The sequence below is a fragment of the Betta splendens genome, chromosome 4 (genome assembly GCF_900634795.4).
Source record: "Betta splendens chromosome 4, fBetSpl5.4, whole genome shotgun sequence".
NCBI lineage: Eukaryota > Metazoa > Chordata > Actinopteri > Anabantiformes > Osphronemidae > Betta > Betta splendens.
This window is the reverse complement of record NC_040884.2, coordinates 19126325-19147738: the sequence shown is the minus strand read 5'-3', so window position 1 is coordinate 19147738 and position 21414 is coordinate 19126325. Positions and strand designations below refer to the sequence as shown.

At 45.3% G+C, this 21414-nt stretch overlaps 1 protein-coding gene across 1 annotated transcript in view; it reads left to right on the top strand.

Annotated features, from left to right (window-relative positions):
- ptprn2 (protein tyrosine phosphatase receptor type N2) overlaps nt 1-15199 on the top strand; it is an 86562-nt gene extending 71363 nt beyond the window's left edge. The window contains exons 14-22 of the mRNA XM_029145593.3: nt 310-457; nt 1416-1489; nt 4491-4568; nt 6926-7045; nt 7165-7331; nt 9130-9183; nt 10196-10260; nt 11949-12022; nt 13902-15199. Coding sequence (XP_029001426.1) covers nt 310-457; nt 1416-1489; nt 4491-4568; nt 6926-7045; nt 7165-7331; nt 9130-9183; nt 10196-10260; nt 11949-12022; nt 13902-13973 — 852 coding nt within the window. The 3' untranslated portion in view covers nt 13974-15199. The remainder of the gene's footprint in view (nt 1-309; nt 458-1415; nt 1490-4490; nt 4569-6925; nt 7046-7164; nt 7332-9129; nt 9184-10195; nt 10261-11948; nt 12023-13901) is intronic.
- Nucleotides 15200-21414: the final 6215 nt, after the last annotated feature.

Genomic DNA, 21414 nt, shown 5'->3' with positions numbered 1-21414 from the left:
CAAACATTAGCAAACGTTCCCCACCCAGATCTCCAGCAGCATCCTCTTCTAGTTGTTATGCTATGCAGCAGCTCAGGCCAATAACGCTTCGTGACACCTGATCATAGCTTTAAATGAGAGGTGCTGTTGCTCTAGTTTATAATATTTATAGCATAGCTCATATTGACAACAGGGTTGTAAATATACAACTCTACAAATAATTTACAGCCATATTTCAGGTTTCTTATTTCACTGATTGCTGTTTTGTATTTTGAGGTACATTTTGTTTTCCTTGTGATCGTGTTTGAGATGGTTTCTGTTCTCCTCCAGTCGTACATGGAGGACCACTTGAAGAACAAGAACCGTCTGGAGCGCGAGTGGGAGGCCCTCTGCTCCTACCAGGCAGAGCCAGGCACCTGCAGCGTGGGGCAGGGCGAGCAGAACTCAAAGAGGAACCGCTCAGACGCCGTAGTTGTATGTGAGTACATTTAAATGGCTCATTTTTTCTTTGGTTTACATGGTAAAAAGTAAAGGTCTCTGCCGTGGTGGTGGTGATGAATAAATGGAATTGTACTTGCTTTAAGACTTTTTAGGAGGGTAATGTTTTTAGCTGTCTGCATTCTTATGAGGACTTAAAGGTTACTTTAGAAAAAATACCCCTGACTCCGTATATCAGACCTTAGAGGCTTTGTTTTGTTCTTTATTTGGGTTAAAATTCAAAAAAAATGTATTTTCAAATCATATGTTGATGCTTATTTTTTCAAGCCACTAAAGGTTTTGTGTGTGTATGTGAAATCTAGAGTAAATCTGCTTTTTGACAGCGCACATGTGAAAACAGGTTAAGGAGCCTAGCAACAGTAACTAAGAGGGGGCTGGGCCTAATTAGAGTGCACTGGTGTCACATGGCTCAATGCACCAATCAGGATTTACCAGTGAATTTGACTCTGGTGACAATTGATGGGTTGCTAGGTTACCGTCGGCCATATTGACTGCAAGAACAGTTGCAATGAGAAGATGTTTTTAATAGTTAAGCTATTCTTAAAATAAGATACATAAAGATGCTTTTTGCTAATTATAAAATAAGGATTTAAAACTAAATACAGAAAAATGTACAGTATTCGCGTCTGTTACTGAAGAGGCTCTGAAGTTGATTTAAACAGATGTATGAACATTGCAACTGCTTTACTTGCTCAAGTAAAAGAGAATTTTAAGGCTCTCTACTTAGAGTAGTTTTAAAGTAAAATATTTTATTATGATTTCACTTGGAACATTTCCTTTTGAGCAGCTGAGGGCATATGATGAAAGTCTGATGAAACCGCAGTTCCTACATCATTTTCAGTTTCACATTCTTCTGTTGCTGCTCAAAACGCTCCCGTGACTGTGGGGAGGAACAACCGTGGATCGGTATGTTGATGAATTATGCATCTCTATTACAGACGATCATTCCAGGATCACCTTGAAAGCTGAAAACAACCACAGCAACTCAGATTACATCAATGCCAGCCCAATCGTGAGTTGTGTTTATTCATTACAGTTCTATGTTGTGGCTAATAGTCTATTGTCTCTGAAGGCTGTTTTTGCAACAGGACACCTGTTGTGGCTGGATTTTTCTCTGTGATAAAAGATTTTTCAAAGGACTTGTCATCAATCCAAGTGCATTGATCTTTTTTTAAAACTTTGTTCTCGGTGCCTGGATCCTCAGTGGATTCCGCGTGTCTTGTTGAATCACATTATTACCTTCTGTGCTTTCAAAATGGCCGCTCCCGGGAGATGCACCTTTTTCATCTGCACTAAAAGAATTATACATAACTTGTCAGTAAACAAATGTATTCTTCCGCAAATCTGGACAGACCTCACTGTTGGCGAGGGCTAAGGTGATTTTTTTTTAGTATTTTCCACCCAAAACATTGCCAGTCATGATTTCCCCTGAGGCAGCTGAAAAGGGATTCCATCAAAGGGAACAGGAAACTATGCATTTCAAATACAGTGCCAAAATTTCTGAGGAGATAGATGAGGGTAGCACACACAGCTGCACTGAAAGCCTATTACTCTTCAGAATCAAACAATAGGCAATTTTAGATGCTCTATTTACTCCTCCATTTTCTCTAATGGCATATTCATAAAGGTTTTTAGCTTATTTAAGCAGTGCTGTAGTGTGCTATTCCCCATCTTATAGAACATAATAAACATAATAATTCAAGGAAAGAAGGGAGCAATAGATAATAATTGGAGCATTAGAAAAATGATATAAAATACATCCAAGGCTGTTTCGGTGCAGTAAAAAAAAAAGCAGAGCACAAACAGATATTGAAGATGGGCGAAATAATGGCAGATGCAGTGGTGTGTGGCTGAATGGACAGTAATTACACCACAAAAGGGACCCCTGGCTGAGCCCAGCAAAACTGTGATAATTATGTCTGTCAGTGCAGCTTCTTCTTGCTCATTAGCTCCGGGGCAGTGGCCTACGAGTAAATACTCTGTGGCGTCTTTCTGGGAATCCGGGGTCGGGGAGGCAGAGGGAGAGGGACGGCCGAGCTCCCCGCAAAGGCGCAAGGTGACGCGCACACGCCGGGAGAAGCTGGGATAATGGTCGGCGGCCGACCGGCGCTCCCGCGTGTGCGCCATCATTAGTGTGACACGGTTCAAAGGGATGCACAGTGGCACAGAGTGCGGTCAGAGCTGCTCTGCTTTGTCTAGCCAGGCGCCTTTTTTTTTTTTTTTTTATACACAGTCAAACGTTATGTGGCTTGTTTTTTCCCCCACCTGCTCCCCATGCGTTCGCCTTTAAACCGACTGGGACGAGCCCAAGCCGCGTTTGGGCTCCTGAGCTGTCTCATACAGACAGAGGACATGCTGCACTGTACAGGAGCGAGGTGCTGGAAGTTGAGACGTTCCAGCGAACTGTTTTATTACTCCATGTTTTGCTTCAAACTAACGAGCACTTTTCACCGTTTTTGTTCCAGTCAATCTTTTTGCCACAATAACGAGGGCGGGACGGCTGAAACGCGGGGCTGGTCTTTCATGTGTGCGCTTTAGTATTCATGCAGGGGTGTCAGCACACAGCTACAGCATGTCTGTGTCCTTGAGATTGCCTGAACGGAGTGGCAGGAGTAGCATTCAGCGTCGCCCTTTCATTTCTGTGGAGGAGATCACGTGAGGAAGGATGAAAACAACCCAGTCAATTAAAGCAAGGCTACTATTTACATGTTAAGATAAAACATTATTCTGTCACTAATGCATCACTTCTTCCCCCTTAAAGATCAGTTAGTGACAATTATGATCCCCAGAATAAACAGTTCCTCCTCACATGAAAGACAGTTACATAAAAAATAATGCGTGTAACATCGTTTATTCCATAATAAAATAAAACCAGTATAAAAAATGTTGGAAAAATAAATTATAGGAACACAATGCGGTACTTTGATCCACACTTAAGAAAAGAAAAACAAGCAGACGTGAGCTAGTAAGTAATAAAAGAAATGATATTTCTATTGAAAATGTTGGTCTGAAGTTGTAGGTTTTGTTTTTCATCAGCAGCTCCACGCATTAAGAATTAATCCTGTTGTTGAGGCTATTAAACATTTGGAGATAGAAGCATTATGGTAATATTTAGCTATGAAGCAAATGCTCTATTATTAGCATCCTTTCAAGCTGGAGTGTCAGGGTCCTTAAGCAGAAACACACGAAGAGATGAAATGAAAAGCTGGATCCTATAGGCTCGTACAGGCTGCGTGTCCTTGACAGGTTGTTGGAAGGAAACACAGGTGCAGAAAGAATGAAAGAGCCATGAATTATGACCCTCTCACCTTCTGTAGTAGTGTTTGATATTGCTACATGCCTGAATATGCCTCATCTTTTCTATTAGTCGTGCACAAATGCATTTTATATTCTAAAAATGAGTTTCTGGATTTTCCTCAGAGAAGAAAACTTAAGGTTAGATACTGTAGTTAATATAAATAATCGTAGTGAAATAAACTGTAGCCCAATAATACATAGTTGAATACGCACCTATTTTCACAAATGCAACTTACTGTACATTTGACATGTGCATAAGAAAATAAAAAAATTTAAATATGATCATAGATTTTGGAGGCAGCCCAGACAACACCTACACCACATTACAGCATGTCCCATCTTCACATCCAGGTCCCTGGTGTCAGCTGCCTGCAGGCTGTGCCATGTTTCTACAGAAATACATGACAAATATTATATCTGAACGTCATCTCTGGAGGCCTTTCCATCGACACTGCAGAGTTATGAGTGTTTATTTCAAAGTTAGATACAGTATGTCAGTCTGCTCCAATAAGAGCTCATGGTTTCTGGTGAAAAAACTACAGTCCTTCTTGATAGAAGACGGCGTCTTTCTATTTGCATTAAGCATATCTGCTTTGGCAAACCTGCCCTTCTATACAGCACCATGTGTGTTCGTGGCAGCTGTAGTACAAAAGAGATGGTCCAAGCATTGTGTTTCCATCCACACACAGCCTGACACTCCGCTCCCTCTCTCCCAGATGGACCATGACCCCCGCAACCCTACTTACATCGCCTCGCAGGGCCCACTTCCTTCCACCGTGGCCGACTTCTGGCAGGTAAAACTCATCTGAAGCTCATTCACTGTGCGGCTTTCATCTCCTGCTGTTTGCTTTCAACAGCGCTGAGGGTTTGGGAGCGGCTCAACAGAACGGCGCTGTCTGACCCCGGCGGTTGTGTCTTTATCGTCGTCCAGACAGGAAACAATTAGACGGATCGATAAAGTAAAGCAGTTACGGTGCTTCTCGTATTTTATCGTTACATTTAAATCGCTAGCTAAGTTAGTGTGTAAGATAACAACACATACAGCTGTTCTTATAGCTGGTGTACAAAAATAGGTTTAATCCTCTTCCTATTCACTACTATGGGAAATATGACCTTGCACTGTTTAAATATATCCAGTCCCAATGCCTGATTGCTGCAATCTGTACAAACTGCTCACAGTCACTGACTCCTAATAACTCACAGAAATGATTTCCAACCTACTGTGTACTTTCAGGTTATGCAGAAATCTGTAAATTATTTTCTTTAAAACTCACAAATGTACGTTTGCATCTACATAGGCTCTTCAGCAACATACTTCCTGTTTGTACCCTCTGAAGCACTATGGGCACTTCACTGCTTGGAGGATGAACATACCTCAAATTGTTTAAGCAAAACTGTTTGCGTAGCACTGCGTCTTGTTATGTAATGGTAATACATGAGAGGCACCGGGGCTGGAGGTAATGATGCTGCTACGACATCAATAAAACAGTGTCACCGGCGGGATCGCGACTGGAAATCTGCAGGTTTTAGTTGTAGAAGTCCCACGTCTCATACGATTTAAAATAATGCTGCCGTTGGCTCGTATTAGCATTTCTCTCCCCCCGCTCTGGTTTGCTGGTGTGGAGGTGTGTCCTGAATGATGTTCTCGTGGCCAGTGGACCCCTCACCTCCATATGGTGCGGTAGTCCGGCTGGCCGTGACCAGGATGTGTAAGCGTGACGCATAAATCCTGGCAGACCAGCTGCCCCCGCTACTGAATACCTTCCCCGTTTGTATAATTACAATAGTGCTGACGTTGAGACAATGGGGTGTTTGTCACCAGGCATCGGCCAGTACAAGAAACACAGTAGAGCTGCTGCTGTAAATCGCTCTACAGTAAACACAGAAATGTGGTCTGGACATCAAAAAGAGGACGCTTCATAGCTGTTACGCAGACATAAACCTTAACTGACTACTAGACATAAAACAAACGACTACAGCACGAATATGAACAAAATCTGCCCCCAACTCTGTTTCCGTGTTTACTTTGTGCCTCAAATAAAACAGCTGATAATTATCTCGTAGTCAGTTTGTTTGTTTGCCAGGTGAATAAACGCGTCATCTAAAGAAATGAGCTGTTTAGTCGTGAACTCGGCTCCAACTCTTTCCCAATTAGGCAGGAAATAATGGGAAATTAGACGCTGATTGACTGACACACCTAACAGCAGTTCTGTGTCTGGGAGGAAGCGGTGGCCGCTCATTATTCAATACGGTTGTCCTCGGATCGGAGCAGGAAGCGAAAGGCGTTAATTCCATCTATTAAAAGTAAACAAACAGGGAAACACTGGCGCGCTCATGCAAATGGACCGTGCAGGAGGCAAATCTGGTTGCTCCGTCCTATCTAATCCACAGCAGCCCCAGGCAGCACTCTAATCCTCCACTCCTCGCTCCTCCACCGCCTCATCCCTCGCTCCTCCGTCCGTCTCCCGTCCCTGCATCGCCGTCCGCCGCCTCGGCGCTCCTCCCGCTTGCTCCCGCGCCGTTTACCTTCTTCTTTTGCAGCTTGTTAATCACAAATGCGAAAAAACACAGCCGACAGAGCCTTTAATAGAGAATTTTCCTCGCTACCTCCAAATATTTGCCAAACCTTCTAAGACTAATTGGATAATATTGCCTCATATTATCACCTTGCCCAATCTCATCAAATCCTGGCGCAGTTGGCACACTTGGCACAGTTGGCGTGTAATGTGTCCACTGGGCTGGATCACAGAAGCTTGTGATTAGTGTATAGTCAGACCCATTGTGTTTTTATAGCAATCATAAAACCCGCGTTTCCTCCTCATTTTCCTAATGGCTGCCATGGGCTTGTATTTTTCCCAAGGACACATTAGATAGTGATAATATGAAATGGAGCAGCAGCAGCGCTCCATGTTGTGATCCCAACCAGGCGGCGGCTGAGCGACGGAGGGCTCGAGATGCGCCCTCCTGCTGCTCGGCTCGATGTTTATCATTTGTCGTACGTGGAGAGGTGACATTTATTCCTACTTCCTGGACCAAGATTAAGAAATCAATTTCACTCCAATGCGAGACAACGTTAACGCGCGATGCGCTGGTCCGAGCGGCCCGGTCGTAAAGTCGTCCGCGTGACTGACGGCGGTCTTGCTGTGTGTAGATGGTGTGGGAGAGCGGCTGCGTGGTCATCGTCATGCTAACCCCGCTTTCAGAAAACGGAGTCAAGCAGTGCCACCACTACTGGCCCGACGAGGGCTCGGACGTCTACCACGTCTACGAGGTCGGTCCATCCAACGCTGCAAAGCCTCAATCATGAAATGATTCTACTCACTGGAGATGAAAGGGAGGTTCTGGTGGGAGCTGGGTTTCTTACGCTGGTGCCCCTTTCTGTGGCCTCAGGTCAACTTGGTGTCCGAGCACATCTGGTGCGAGGACTTCCTGGTGCGGAGCTTCTACCTGAAGAACCTGCAGACCAACGAGACCCGCACCGTCACCCAGTTCCACTTCCTGTCCTGGATGGACCGCGGGATCCCCACCTCGGCCCGGACTCTCTTGGACTTCCGCAGGTAGAGTGCAGAGCCTGCCGGCTTCCCCCCAGTCGCTGCGGCTCAGCAGATTTCAGACAGATATCACCTTTATTACCGGCCTGTTATCCTGAGCTTGTCCTTAATCACCTTCCTTGTATTCTGTATTCTGTCAGCACATCTCTGGTCCGTCTCCCTTTTGCCTCGCTGCCTTTCGGTGTCCTAGAGAACGGTGGTTCTAATAAGGACTGTGTTTCTGTACTATCCCTTTCATCCTGGACCCTATTTCCCTCACCTCCCTCCAGCACATGTGATGCAGTAAATTAACAGCCCTGCACTGCCTGGCTTGGCTTGAGAAGAAAAGAAAACACCTAATTCAGACACCCAATTAAATGAAAGCTGTCTCGCTAAAAACATGGGAGAGAAGGGACGCTTTAGTGAATGAATAACCTTGTATGTTCTGCATATAATGTATTCTAGCAGAGGGAGAACCCAGGAGGGACAGGAAAAGCCCTCCAAATGAGAATAGATGCATCTGATTTGTGGATGAGCTCTGTCCCTCTGGTTTGTTATGCAAATGGTTAAAAGGAGGATGTTCAATGTTATCATGTCATCCTTTGCTCACAGAGACTCTTTAAAATGACCCGGGTGACGTTTGCAGTCAGTTATGCTAATGTGATATCTGTTTGCAGGGCTCAGCTGTGTTTCCCTTAGCGACTAGACCGCCTTTGACGCAAATCCCTCGATCTTGCTGTAGGTTAGTGGGAATCGGAGGCTCTGACTGTGTGATTCAGGGATCTCAGATCCACACAGTGTACTGTACACTCTTGGTTTTGGCCAACTTGGTATTTTGCGGTTGCCAGTGTCATTTTTGTGATGTTGCAGCTAGTAATATGAGCCCAGTTGCATAGTCACAAAAGTGATCATTGGAAACTGTCTCTCCTCAGCCAGGCCTGTGCACAAACTGTCTTTCTCTCCTTCCTGACTCTCTGTCTCCCTCCAATCACCGCTCCTTCCTCTGGCTTGCATGGAAACTTGCTCTTTAACTAAGGGTGCGTTCTGATTTCAAAAATATGTTTGGAATTAATGTGTTTTTTATGAGTTTAATCAGCTTAATATGATCTAGAAAGAAAAATAAAGACAGCTACAAAAACAACAAACAATAGGTCTACAAAATGGAAAGACAATTCTTAAATATCTGAAATGTCGTAATAATAATTCATAATAATAATAATAAATATGACCCTTTATTTTGAGCTCATGACCTACAGACAGGACATGAAATTTTTGTGCATTTATTCTTCAATTTGGTGTTGAAAGGTAAAAAAAATAAAAAATAAAAAAAAACGAGGGGCACAGAGAGATGCGGAAGCTCTCAGTGTAGTCAGTTTCCATGGCAACAGCGGGGTGTGAAAAGGCTTGTTGGCCTTCACCGCTCCTGTGGTGTAGAACATTCATAATTGGCCGGGGTTAATGCGTCGGCGGTCGGCAATCACAACATCACACCGCCGCATCCATCACCCACATGTCACAATAACGCTGTCTGAAATGCTGATGCTCAATTTATTTACGTGGCGCGACACACATTTCTCTCTCTATCCTCGAATTAAAGTGATTGATTGACAGGCGGGAGCATCTCTCAGGATTCTCTTTGTTCCCTTGATTATTGCAGCCATTAATTTCATCCAGACCGCAGAGCACAAATCCCTCATGAGTCACATTTGACTTAATTGTCGCTGTTATTATTATTTGAAAAAAAAACATAAAAGAAAGACTTTAACCTGTTTAGGCATCTTGGCATCAAGCTAACAATAACATGCATTTTTCTTTCTTATTTCAGAAAGGTTAACAAGTGCTACCGGGGTCGGTCTTGCCCGATAATTGTTCACTGCAGGCAAGTATACTGTTGGAGGCTTATGACAGTGTTGCTGAAGTGGGATGGAGAGTGTTTGTCATGGTCTGTGTGTTGGAGGGAAGAGGCTGTTTATTTAAACCCGTTCAGTACATCCATCCTATCAGAGTCCACTGGAGCTGCGCTGTTTATTCCACAGGCTGTGGTCTGTGTGGAAATAGCGTGGCAGCACTGGCACACTCGGCCAAGGACACTTCCATTTCCCATTTGGTTGAATTAGTTGATTGGTTTGTATTAAACACCAGGTATCTGTCTGACCACTTTTAATAGTCACATCCTGTTAAGTCATGCATGGGGCCGGCCAGCCCGCTCTCCCTCCGAGGGAGCTGTACACGCTGAGTGTCTAGCAGTGGATTAATGAAGCAGTAGTGCTCAGGCCGCTCTCCTGTTTTATTGGCCTTGCCTTTATTAGAGAGATGTGCACGCCTTGTTTGCAATTAACATGCAGAGCCGCTGAATGGCCGGCGGGCACAAAGGGAGGCTTTTCATAAGACTATCTCTGGAGTAATGGAAAAGCAAGGCTCTCCAAAAGCTGTTCTTGAACCGCCCCTGGCCTCTCACCCTCTCCTCTGCTCCTGAGGTGCATGCATTTAAAAGCCTTTGTCCCCAGTGTGCCTCACACACCGTTCCCCTCTCCAGCAGCCAGGCGAGTCTCAAGACCACACATGCACTTGTGTGCAAAGGTTTAACATAATCACATTTATTGGAACATCAAATATTCAGATCTCCTCAGGTATTTTGATTAGAACATTGAGGATTAGTATTGATTTGTGCTAATTAAGTATTCTGTTTTATCTGTGGTGAGGTTTTGGGCAGATGGAGCTGTGTGGATCTGTATGTCTGGACTCATTTGGGTTTAAATATACTGCACAGTATCTCAGCAGACGCAGATGTAAATGAGCAGTTTGTTTCCTATAAGGAAAACACTGGGAGATTAAAGCGTCTGCAGCGCTGCCACCTTAATGATCTCCGTCTCTCTCTTGGCTCTCTGCAGCGATGGAGCCGGCAGGAGTGGGACTTACATTCTGATTGACATGGTCCTCAATAGGATGGCGAAAGGTAACGATCAATGACTTTCACTCTGCCTGCTCGCGTTGAAGTGTTGCCCTGGCAACGCTAAAGCCTCTCATTTTCCACAGAGGGTCTTGGGGATGCATTAGAGGGTGACTACATTTTTTTTTTTCGGAGGCCTCCAAAGGCAGCGAACACAGAGGCAGACGTGGAGGGAGCTGCTTGGAGTGGGGAGAGCAGAACAAAGAGAGAGCCGAGAGAAGGAAAATGAAAGGAAGCCCACAGTACACCCACATTAGTAGTTTTCTATTTAAGCCGCTGTCACACCGTTTTGACCTGTAGCAAGAATTTAGATAGCGCATACAGTGCAGCGGCCCTGCATTCACTGCCAGTGCTGTGTAATAAGTGGAAACTCAGCTGTCTGAGCTCACAACACATCCAGGTGCTGTTACATTTCATTATCTGCAATTTTCATACCGACTTAGCACATTTTTCCAAAGCAAAGCAACAAAAAAGACTCTCTGCCTTTTATCTTTTAGATCTCTAAAAACACACAAAACATATAATTTATATATATATATATATATATATATATATATATATATGCATATGCTTAATTTCAGTCAAACTCTTGCACCTCCACATCTCCATTGTTCTCCACGAGTTGGGTTCTTGCATCATCTTAAAGCTGTGCATAGCTTAGCTGACCCCTGTGCCTTTTGTCCTTTGACCTCTGACCTTCAAACCCTCCATGTGAGATCCACCCCCCATCAGGACAGGTTAGCAGAGCAGACCTTCCCTTCGCTGCCTGTGTGCTGTCAGTCAGGCCGATTGTGAATAGAGTTCGTGTACTTCTGTGCGCTGTAGTTCGTGGTGATGAAACGTGCCACTTAGTCTCTTTTTAACTCTTTGTTTTCTGAATTTCTACAATGAACATAATATCACTGTCCAAAGCTTTTTATTTGCTTGGAAAGCCTCTTTTGAGCTTAACTTTGGAATCCAGCCCTTCTGAAACATGAAAGTCTTGTCGGAGCACTGGAGTACTTGGAGTATTAAGTCCAGCTGCATTAAATCCCTCTTTCTCTCCGTCTCACTCACTCTCACACATACATTTTCCTTTTTAGCGCCATCTCTCTGGTTTCCTTTCTCTGCTTCACTTTCAAAAACATCTTCAAAGTTCAGTGCTCCTCTCTGCCTCAAATGAGCTCTGGCGTGCTCCTTGAAATCCATAAATCTGAGAGTAGAATAAGATTTCCAGATTAAGATCAGCCAGAGCAGACACAACTCAACAGCACCTAATCACTGCTGAAGGCGAGCAACTGTTGCGTAGGTTAATCACTGGTGTGGCTGCTGCAAAGGCAATAAATCATTTTAATTAGACTGGGTTATACATGCACGCATGAACACACTCTGATAATTTTGTATCAAAAAGCTCTTAGTAGACGTTATCGCTGGACATAACTAGACCAATTTCCAAAACAAGATTCTCAAAGAAGGCGGCGCTTAGCATTTTTTTGAATGCATTATTGCAAATTTTCCAAGACGCCAAAAGTATGCGCTTGCATATTTTATCACGAAACAGTCTGTGGCTCTCGTCCAAGTCTTTCGAGGGATGAATGTAATAATTTTCAATCGCTGTGCTGTTCCAAAGGGAGCCCAGTATAAAGAGAGATTGACAGATGTGAGCTGGATTACTCCGCTGCTTTGAACTCACTCCAATTTTTGGTCTGTTGCAGGTGCTAAAGAGATTGATATTGCCGCTACCCTGGAGCACTTGAGAGACCAGAGAGCTGGCATGGTCCAGACAAAGGTAAGGTCCCCGGCTTTGAGTCAGAGAGGCGGGGGGAGAGGGGGACCGGGAGGCAGGGGTGGGGGTGTAGCCATTCAGACGGACGATTGTCTACTGAGGGAGAACGAGGTGGTCATTTCTAACTGCTGGGGGATTACAGCACATTTCCTGTGAAGATAACTGTCCCACGTTCACCAGCAGCATCTAAGTCAAATAGTGAACCTAAAATGTTACATGCACTGATTTTATATTATATGTAAATTGCGCAATTAATTGAAGAAACATTGAGTAGCGGTGGAACAAGAGCTGCGAACAAGCTTCTTTTGATTACTGATTAGTGTTTAGTCTATGAAAGGTCAAAAAGTGTGAATAAATTAACATCACACAAATATGACATCTGTGTCTTTCAAACAGCTCAAACCGAACAACTTGCCCTGAAAGTAAAACATTAAAAAGCAGCGAACCCTCACAATGAGAACCAAATTGTGTTTTAATGTCAAATATTCTTTCAATTTTTTTCCCATGTTTTATCTTATCTTAAAGATCAGCTGTCTGCTGGTGACCCCCCCCCCCCCCCCCCCCCCCCCCTCACCACCACCACCACCACCTCTCGCTGCTTCAAAAAAATCATTTTCTCCCGCACACTGACGCAAATAGGTAGCTTTGTTTTTGTCTTGCGTTTGAAAGGAATAAAAAGAAAGCTAATAATGATCAAGTCAGAGCTCATGCAGCGGTGGTGAGCTGCTTCCTACCAGCGTTTCCCGATGGCTCATTAATGCCGCCTTTACAGCCCTGCTCTGTTCAGCAGAGACACGCTTTTCAGGCCCTCTCTCTTTTTCTTCCCTGACAAGTCTAAATGAAATCATATTGTAGTATTGTTGATTCCACTTTGCTTCATGCTGTGGGTATACACAAAAATGAGATTGTAATGAGCTATGAAATTTAAAGTTAGTTCTCCAGGATTGGACAGCCAATTATCTTTATTTTCCTGCTTAATGTTGCTGCTTCATTTTTTTTTTGGAATCGAGCTCACAAGGAACATTTTATTTACCGTTTTTTCTCCTGGCTAAGTAGTTTAATACACATCTACATGCAGGACTAATTACGGCACGTGTGCGCGGCCTTTTCCCCTTTTTTTTTCCCAGCCTGACATGACGTGCGGAGCAGAGATTGAGCTCCCCCTAGCGGCGGAACGGGGAACAGCGCAGCAGGAGCAAAAACTGAATATCTCTGTTATTTTATTACAGAAGTTTAAATGCAGCTGGGGACAACAACAACAGCATAAACAGTAGATGCGTGTACATACATATTTTAAAGCTGCATCACAACATCAGAAGACACATAAAAATAGAAAGCATCTCCACTGCAGAGAGAGAGCGAGAGAGAGGCACGGCCACTAGTGACTCCTCTGTATTGATTCAGCCTATCCTCAGGCCAGACTGTGGCAGCCTGTGTGTTGACACATCTAAAGACGGTTCCCTCCAAACTCCTACGTACCTTTTCTCTGTGAGAGGACCCCGTGGCCCGCAGCCTGGGGAGAGGAGAGCATTTTAAAAACACCAGGTCCGTGGGGCAAACATCAATCAACCCCTTTTGTGCTCCTCGGGGAGAAGCGTGAGTCAGACTCACAAACAAACACACGCTGGCGCGAAGCCGGGGCGCGCGGAGAGACAGCTTGAGACAAAAGCTCCATTTTAAGACACACCTGGCTGGATCGATGGCAGCGCCGGGGACGCGTGCACTCCGAGCGCGCCGGTCACGCATGTGCTGGCCGGGGTCGGGGGGGGGGGGGGCGAGGCAGCAGCTGCCAATCACCCGGCGACGACGGTCCTGAGCCATTACATTTGTTTACACACTAAACCCCCCCCTCCCTGTTTTCTCCCCCCCACCTCCTCCTCAGGAGCAGTTCGAGTTTGCGCTGACAGCCGTGGCAGAGGAGGTGAACGCCATCCTGAAGGCGCTTCCTCAGTGAAGGCACCCCCCCCCCCCCCCCCCCCCCCCCCCCCTCCTTCTCCTCGCTCGCTGAGCACCGGCTTCCTCTGCCCACTCAAGACTGACACCGCTCTCACCCCTTCCTCTCCCCCGCTCCGTCTCTCCCTCTCCTGTCTCTCCCTCCTCCTCACCTCTATATATACTGTATACTTATGAATGTTGTGCCAGATACCTCACCGGGATCCATATTCACAAATTCCAACCTCAGAGTGCGGCTGTTGATCTGGGATCTGTGTCGCCGGGGCGATGCAGGAGCATTTGTGGCGCCCGGAGCCGTCGTGAGATCAGCGCTGCTACTGTGAGCTTCTTTGTCGATATGAAGCCTGGTGCTCTATAACTGTGATGTTGTTCCTGAACATACTGTTCTAGTGCCACTCACCAGATGTTTACGTGATGTCAAGTGTGGATTTTTGTTCCAAAATCTACGGAAAAAAACTGGTGCAGATGCTGAAAACGTGACTATTGGCACGTGTACTGTAAAACAAACTACAGTAGGGCTGCAGTTATTTCATGTAAGGATCAGTCAGTATAATTGTTTAAGCTAAGCTAAGCTTGAAATACTACAGAAACGATTAATGAGCAGATTGATTCATCACTGCAGCCCTCAACATGATGACTTTTAGGTTATTATTATGTAAAATACGTCCAGTTGCCTGTAAAAATCCTATTATTGTGCGGACTGTATTCCTAAATGAAGTGATGTAGCGTTCTGGAAATGAATTTCCCCTGAATCAACTGTCTACTCAGCATCACACGTGCAGACGTTGACGTGTGTGTCACCCAAGAGCCTCAAACCTCATGATTATTGCAACATATCAGGTGTTTTTAATCCCTCATCACAATGATTTGACATTTTGCATCATGATCCTCTCATGAGCATCTATCTCTGTTACTATTAAATGTGCAATATACCTACTGAGATACACGTGCTTCTATTTAGAAATATTATCAATCTAGATTGGTAAAGATATTATATATTTAAGTAGAACATATATCAGGATTGTTGCTAAATTATTTTGTCCCTCCATCACTGGTATATTGTGATATTTTGTGCAACAGATTATTCTACTCTTTATGTATAGATAATGAATGACTTCCTATTTAGTGCTATCTGGAATATCCACTGAGAGCCTCAAGGAGATCCATATATTTTGTGTGAAAAGTAACGTTCAGATTGGTAATAAATCAGAACAGTTGTTGCTGCTTTGCTGCCTGTTGTTTGATTTCCTTTCTAATTCATTCAGTCACAAACAGGAGGCCGCCTGCTCCTCCGGTTAAGTGCCTTTGATTGAACGCCGGCCGTAGTAAAGCTGCATCTCGCTCCCTGAGGGTTTGTATGTGGGAGAGATTCTCAGGTTTGTCCAGATGAAATGCTTGGTTCAGCAGCAGCAGCAGCAGCAGCAGCAGCAGCAGCAGCGGCAGAGAGTGGCTGGGAACCCGAAGAGAAAGGTGTCGGCCACGGTCTGATCGTAATACGACAGAGAGGAGCGTTCTGGGAACCGTCCTCCACTTCACTGAGAAATGTCTGAGTTATGTGGTTCGGATCAGACGATAATAACAAGGATGCTGATAATTACAGATGTGCATTTTTTGTCAGATGTGATATGAATATGTTGTTTGGTCCAGGTTTATTGTAGTTCTAAACAAACAGGAGAATCCCCCTAAATTAATTAAACCACATCTTTCTACTAACATGCCTTTAATAATGTGGGTGAATGTTTTTATGGGTTTGTGCTATTGCTTGTTAAATCAGTTATAAACACTAATACAGGAATAAAAATCAGCTTAATGTGGCTCTTATTCAGTGCTTATAATGAATCCATGAAGCAAATATAAAATACTTATTAACAGTTAATAAGGTCATTACTCACAAGCAAATCGTTTATGAAGGTGTCTTATTAGACAGCGATAAGAAAATCAATACTTCATCAAGCTCCAAGTGTCCTTGAGGCCGAGCCTCGTATCCAGTCCAGCAATGAATATTACTGCTAAACATGTTGTCATCTTTAGCAGGAGGTAAACGCTTCGTAGGCGCACAGGGATAAATAGGATATGTATGTCATTTCCCACATCTCAGGGCTGTGCGGCGCATATTCATGTGTGCGCCGCTCGCTGACATGTCACTCCCTCCCCTGACAGTTCTAATAGCCGGGAACGAGGCTTCACGCACTTCCTGAGACCTCATTTGCATGTGAGTCACTGATGAGCTGCCAGCGCTAACCAGCAACACCAAACCAAAGCCCTATTAATATTCCCCCATTCAGGTTGTAAAGCACACAAACCTAATCAGCTTAGAAATGACTGTATGGAAGCCATAATTACGCATGTTTAATTGCTTATCATCTGATGGGTACAAGTTTATTAGAAAACGTATTCATGGTAATTGCTTCCTGAGGTATCTGGTGTGCTACAATACCATATGATATCCTGTCAGCTCCCATTTGGGAGGATTAATGCGTCCTGAAAAAGTCACAAAATTAGATACTGTGTGCAGCCTCTTTGGATGCTCGGCTTAACTCAAAGTGATTTTTAATTTAGGGATTTCTAAATTACTGCTTAAGCTCGGATAAGTCTTTGGAGTGAGATCCATCAAAATCAGCATATCTGGCTGTTGTCGGGGAGCGGCGGCGTATCACGCCGCTATAAACGACTGCGGAGGAGAAAAATGGCTGTGTAATTACGACGCCGGCAGAAAATGCTCGCAGACCCGCCAGGCTGGATTCCTACAGTCAGACAGGGAGGCTGCTCAATCACCCAATCCGACGCCGCCGATCCTGGAGAGGCGTCTGGGAAGCTGAGCTCGCGGATCCTGGAGCCCAAAGACGAGCAGATCAAATGGTCCACGCCACCAGTGAGTGGAGTGGGCCCTTTCAGCCGCGGCCCTCAGGGAGCCGCCAGCTCCTGCCCACTCTTTGATAGCGGCTCTATGGTTTATTGTAGTGGCTGCTGGCTCCAGCTCCAGTGGACTAACTTTAAATTCATGGTGTCCCGTAAAGGAAGGAGAGGTCCCTTTGTCCTCAGATCAGTGACTCCCGGCCAAGCTATTAGCACCAGGCTCCTTTTAGAGAGGATGTGGACAACACTTCAACATATGCTCATCAATCTAATTTAAAGAACATGGAATTCAGGCCAACTGCAAACCTCACAGGAGTGGTTCACGTCTCGACATTTTAAATAAGTGAACAAAAACGAAATTTCCCCTCATCTAATCGCATCTCGTTGAATCTTGGCAGCGAGTTCGGCGGTTGCTTTTATCAGATCCGCCGCCGCCGCGCCTTCAAAGATTCATTGTTGATTTCGCGCGGAGAAAGGCACCTGCTCCACTCCTCCGCTCACGTTCGGGGTTTGAGGCGCTCACCTTCGTGCGCTCGGGAGACGAAGCCTGCAGGTCGCACAACCTTTGAGCGGCAACGCACAACATGCTGACAAACATGCTGTTTCCCCGCGGAGACGCTGGGGAGATCCCCGAGTGTTTGCTTGTTGGAAGCACTGTCTGGGATGCTTTCCAGGATTTCCCAAAGAGAAAAGCCTTGTTTTTCTTTGCTGGTGTTGTTGGGACTGAATGGAGAGCATATTGCAGAGGCTGCTCCTCTCATGTCTGTCCAAGGCCTTGATACCTTTGATCTTCTTAAGAAACAAACAAGCTTTTAAACTTGGCTTCGCCGGTTACTGTCTCTCTTCCTCGCTCCCCGTTCGTCGAAATGCTGATCCTGACAAAATTGATCTGGCTTGAATAGTTGAGGATATTCATGTTTATGCAGCGATGTTGAGTTTTATGTGTGAACTCCCAACATGTTGTCATAAGAACTTTGCACATTTTTGAATAGCAGCTTTGAAGCCAGATCAAATTTTTTGTGTGACTGCATCTTAATGCAGCACAACATGTAGGGAGGATTCATAGATGGGATTGGTGACTGTCTGTCCATTTTTTCCAAGGCTGTGGACAGTCATAAGTGGATCACATGGGTTCAGTGGGTCACGCGCTGGAACCTTTCTTAGATGAGAGTGGAAAAGGCTGCATTAAGCGGCCTCTGACTCACTGATCCAGGTGTTCAGCAACAGGAAGGAAGCGCCAGCTGCCCCAGATCTGCTCCCAGATCCCTGTTAGGAAGCAGGCATCTACTGTAGCTAACACAGCCAACTCTGCTGTAGGTGTATAACAGATGATGCTAAATCTGACGTCTGACCGTCCGTGTGATCATCCTTCCTCCGATCCCAAAGGTTTGGGGACGTTGGCGACAGAGCGTGTGAAGTTGCAGCGAGGCCCGACATCTGGCTGAGGAGAAAAGGCGGCGCCTTCAATCAGGAAGCCAATCTCCTCTCATTATCGGCCCTGCTTGGTCCTCTCTGGTTATTAATGGGCGCGCGGCAGCCACAATGACATTTTACACCGCCTCATCCGTGTCCCATCATGCATCTGGGGATGCCCTGGCATTTGGCGGCTGCGTCCTCATCAGCGTCTGCGCCGGCGTTGACCAGAGTGACTTCAATCCTGCTCACTGTCACTCATCATAAGTGAGTTTATCAACACACATCTAATCGCCGCACTCCGCGGGGACTTTAACCATTTGCATACTAAGATTGCTTTCTTTTGCTTGGCTGAGGACGCGCCTCTTTGCATAATTATTAATGATAAGGAGACGGTGAACAAACGTGTCAGAAGGTATTAGCGCCGCGCGCGCAACTAGATTCTCCGGGATCCGTTTAGTGACGTGTCGGAGGGGATGATGAGGGCAGAGGGCAGAACAACAGTCAGACGCCGCAGGACTGTCAAGGGACGCATGCTAGCAGGAAGGAAAGGGTTCATTAAAGGGCCACAGTGTGATTGCTTTTAATTATTGTCGGGCCGATCAACAAAATTGTCGTGAATGTGAAGAAATGAATACGAAACTCACACCAAACGCTTTGAGGCGACTAGTAGCATGAACAGTGGGACGAGGGATGAGGAACAAAGCCTGAACTATAACATATAATTACAGTGCATCAAAGAAAATATTTCTCCAGTAGCGACACAAGATGTTTACATGCAGCAGAGTCACAGTGGCTGCCGGTTCCTGTGTTTCTGCTGTGTACCATTAAAGCAGCGGGCCCATATTGTCTGTCATCTGTTGTCGGTAATTACCACTTTTTACGCCGCCTCGCCCTCCGCGGATGGCGTTCGCCGTCGACACCGGGAGTAGGAACAGTTTAAGCGCGCGCCGCTTTTATACGAAACAGCTGCACTGCTTTTACTGGACGGGAATAAATAAGTCATGCACGCGACGGTTCGGCCGGGGAGGAAGGGGGGGGGGGGGGGGGGGGGGGGGGGGGGGGGGTGTAGGGGGGGGGGGGTTGAGGAGCTAAACACAGGCCTGCACACCTTCTGCACGCTGTAATAGCATGATATTAAAAATGCCCACAGCAATTGTTAAGTCACGGCGGCGCATTTGCACCACAATGGATGACCTTTCGGGAATCCTAATGAGGCCTTTTCATGAGTTTTGGAAGCAAACGTACAGTAGCGTGTAGGATGACAACAGCTGTGTGAGGAGTCTCCACAGTTTAACGCCTCTGTGAGCAGCACCAAAACATTTTATGTGTCGTCTGGAGCGGCACAGGCAGCTCCTGACCTATTCCCTCTCTTGTCTTTCAGCGGCTTTTGAAGTTCTAAAATGTATCTTAAGTGTGTTGACGTCCGTGCGGTTTGAATGTCAGCCGTGTGTCTCCGAGGGTCCGGAGCCGTCCACACTTCACAAGCCACATCATTAGGGATAATCTCGGGGGTCAGGTAGGGGCCGCCCGCTCCTTTCTGGCTCCTCTTCAACAAATAGCTGATTGTGACCTTTGACCCCTCTGTTTTTGCATGAGAATTGACATCCTCACCCCACTCTATAGCAGCCCCGGGACCATTTGAAATGCCAGCTCTCAAATTCTAAACTCAATTTTTTTTTTTTTTTTTAATGAACCCATCCAGAAGTGGGGGGGTGGGTCGGGGGACGCGCTGGTGAGGAGGAAGGTGGAGACGGGGGAGGCGAGCTTTGGGCTCATCTGCATCGCAGATTAGGGTGCTTAGAGAAAAATCAACCATCCATGATTCATTACATGTTTCCTGCTGAGCCTCTGAGATAGCAACCGTCCTAGCAACAAGATCCTAGCAACAGCAACAACTCTCCGCCGCCGCGGCAGCCTATCAGCAACTTTGATGCCTGAACAAAATTTAGCCAATGAAGAGGGGAGAACAAGCGGAAAGCACGATGACACTCGGAGGTCTGAGCTCTGATTGCATCTGTGTGCTCGTACAGTCTGTGTGCGCTAGCGTTGTGTTCTGAACATGAATGAATCATAAAATTCTATGGGGTACACTATTTGAAGTGAACAGAACATCTGGTTTTATGAGAATTTTACCTGGATTATGTTTTCTATTAATGACATTAGGATTCGTATATTATATCATATTTATTACTAGACAATAAGCATCTAATTTACTGCTCAGGCGAACTGCGTACTTTTGTCTGTGAGATGTTCAGGGACCGTAGGTCATCTCAGAATATGTGTAAGCTACATATTTACTCTGGTGGTTTTTAAATGTATATATGTATAATCCCACTTTTACCATCATAACTCTCATCAGACAAAGAAAATAATGGGCCAACGCTGCCATTAATTGCCTGTGTAATGTGTGGGTTCAGCTTTGTGTGCGCTTGCTTGCAGCTGCGTGGTTTTCATTACCATATCACTAACCGAACGTGGGCACTGTGACTGCAGCTTGTTTCTAATAAGCCTCCATAAACAGTAGAGCAGGAGCTCTGCAATAAGTTTCCCATTGGACTCACTACAATTAAAACTTTTGGTTTGCGTACACGCTAATGGTGGTGGTGCGTTTGATGGCATTGGATGATGAAGTAAGTGTTTATGCCCATACAATAATTATGACAACAAAGTCGGCTGCATGTCTGTTCAAAGGCTGAGTTTGTAATTTATTACCTTGCATTCTTTATTTAAATACCTACACAAACACCTGAATGCTTGGTTGCTGCGTCACATCATGATGGAGGCTTACATCATGTTATGTGTCCTCACACAGGACTCTGCGATTAGTTATTTTCAATACTAGACATCTGAAGGTTCACGTTGTATATTTAATTGTGCTGTTTAGCTGAAAGCCACCGAACAATAGCTTGTGTCTGGACAGTTCTCATTTTTTTCTTGTTCTTAATTTGCACCTTTGTGAGTGATTGGTGTGTTGTTTTCCTGCAGGCATGTGCTGATTGTGCTCAGCAGGCGAGGCCAGCTCCTGTCTTTAAACTGGCCTGTAGATGATTCCTCCGTGTTTGCGTCTGGACGCTTCCCTGGGATCCCTTGGTCCGGAAATAAATGCAACATTAATAAAAAAGAAAAAAATCTTTTCTGTGCTGCCTTGAAAGTGAAAGTCATAGATAAGA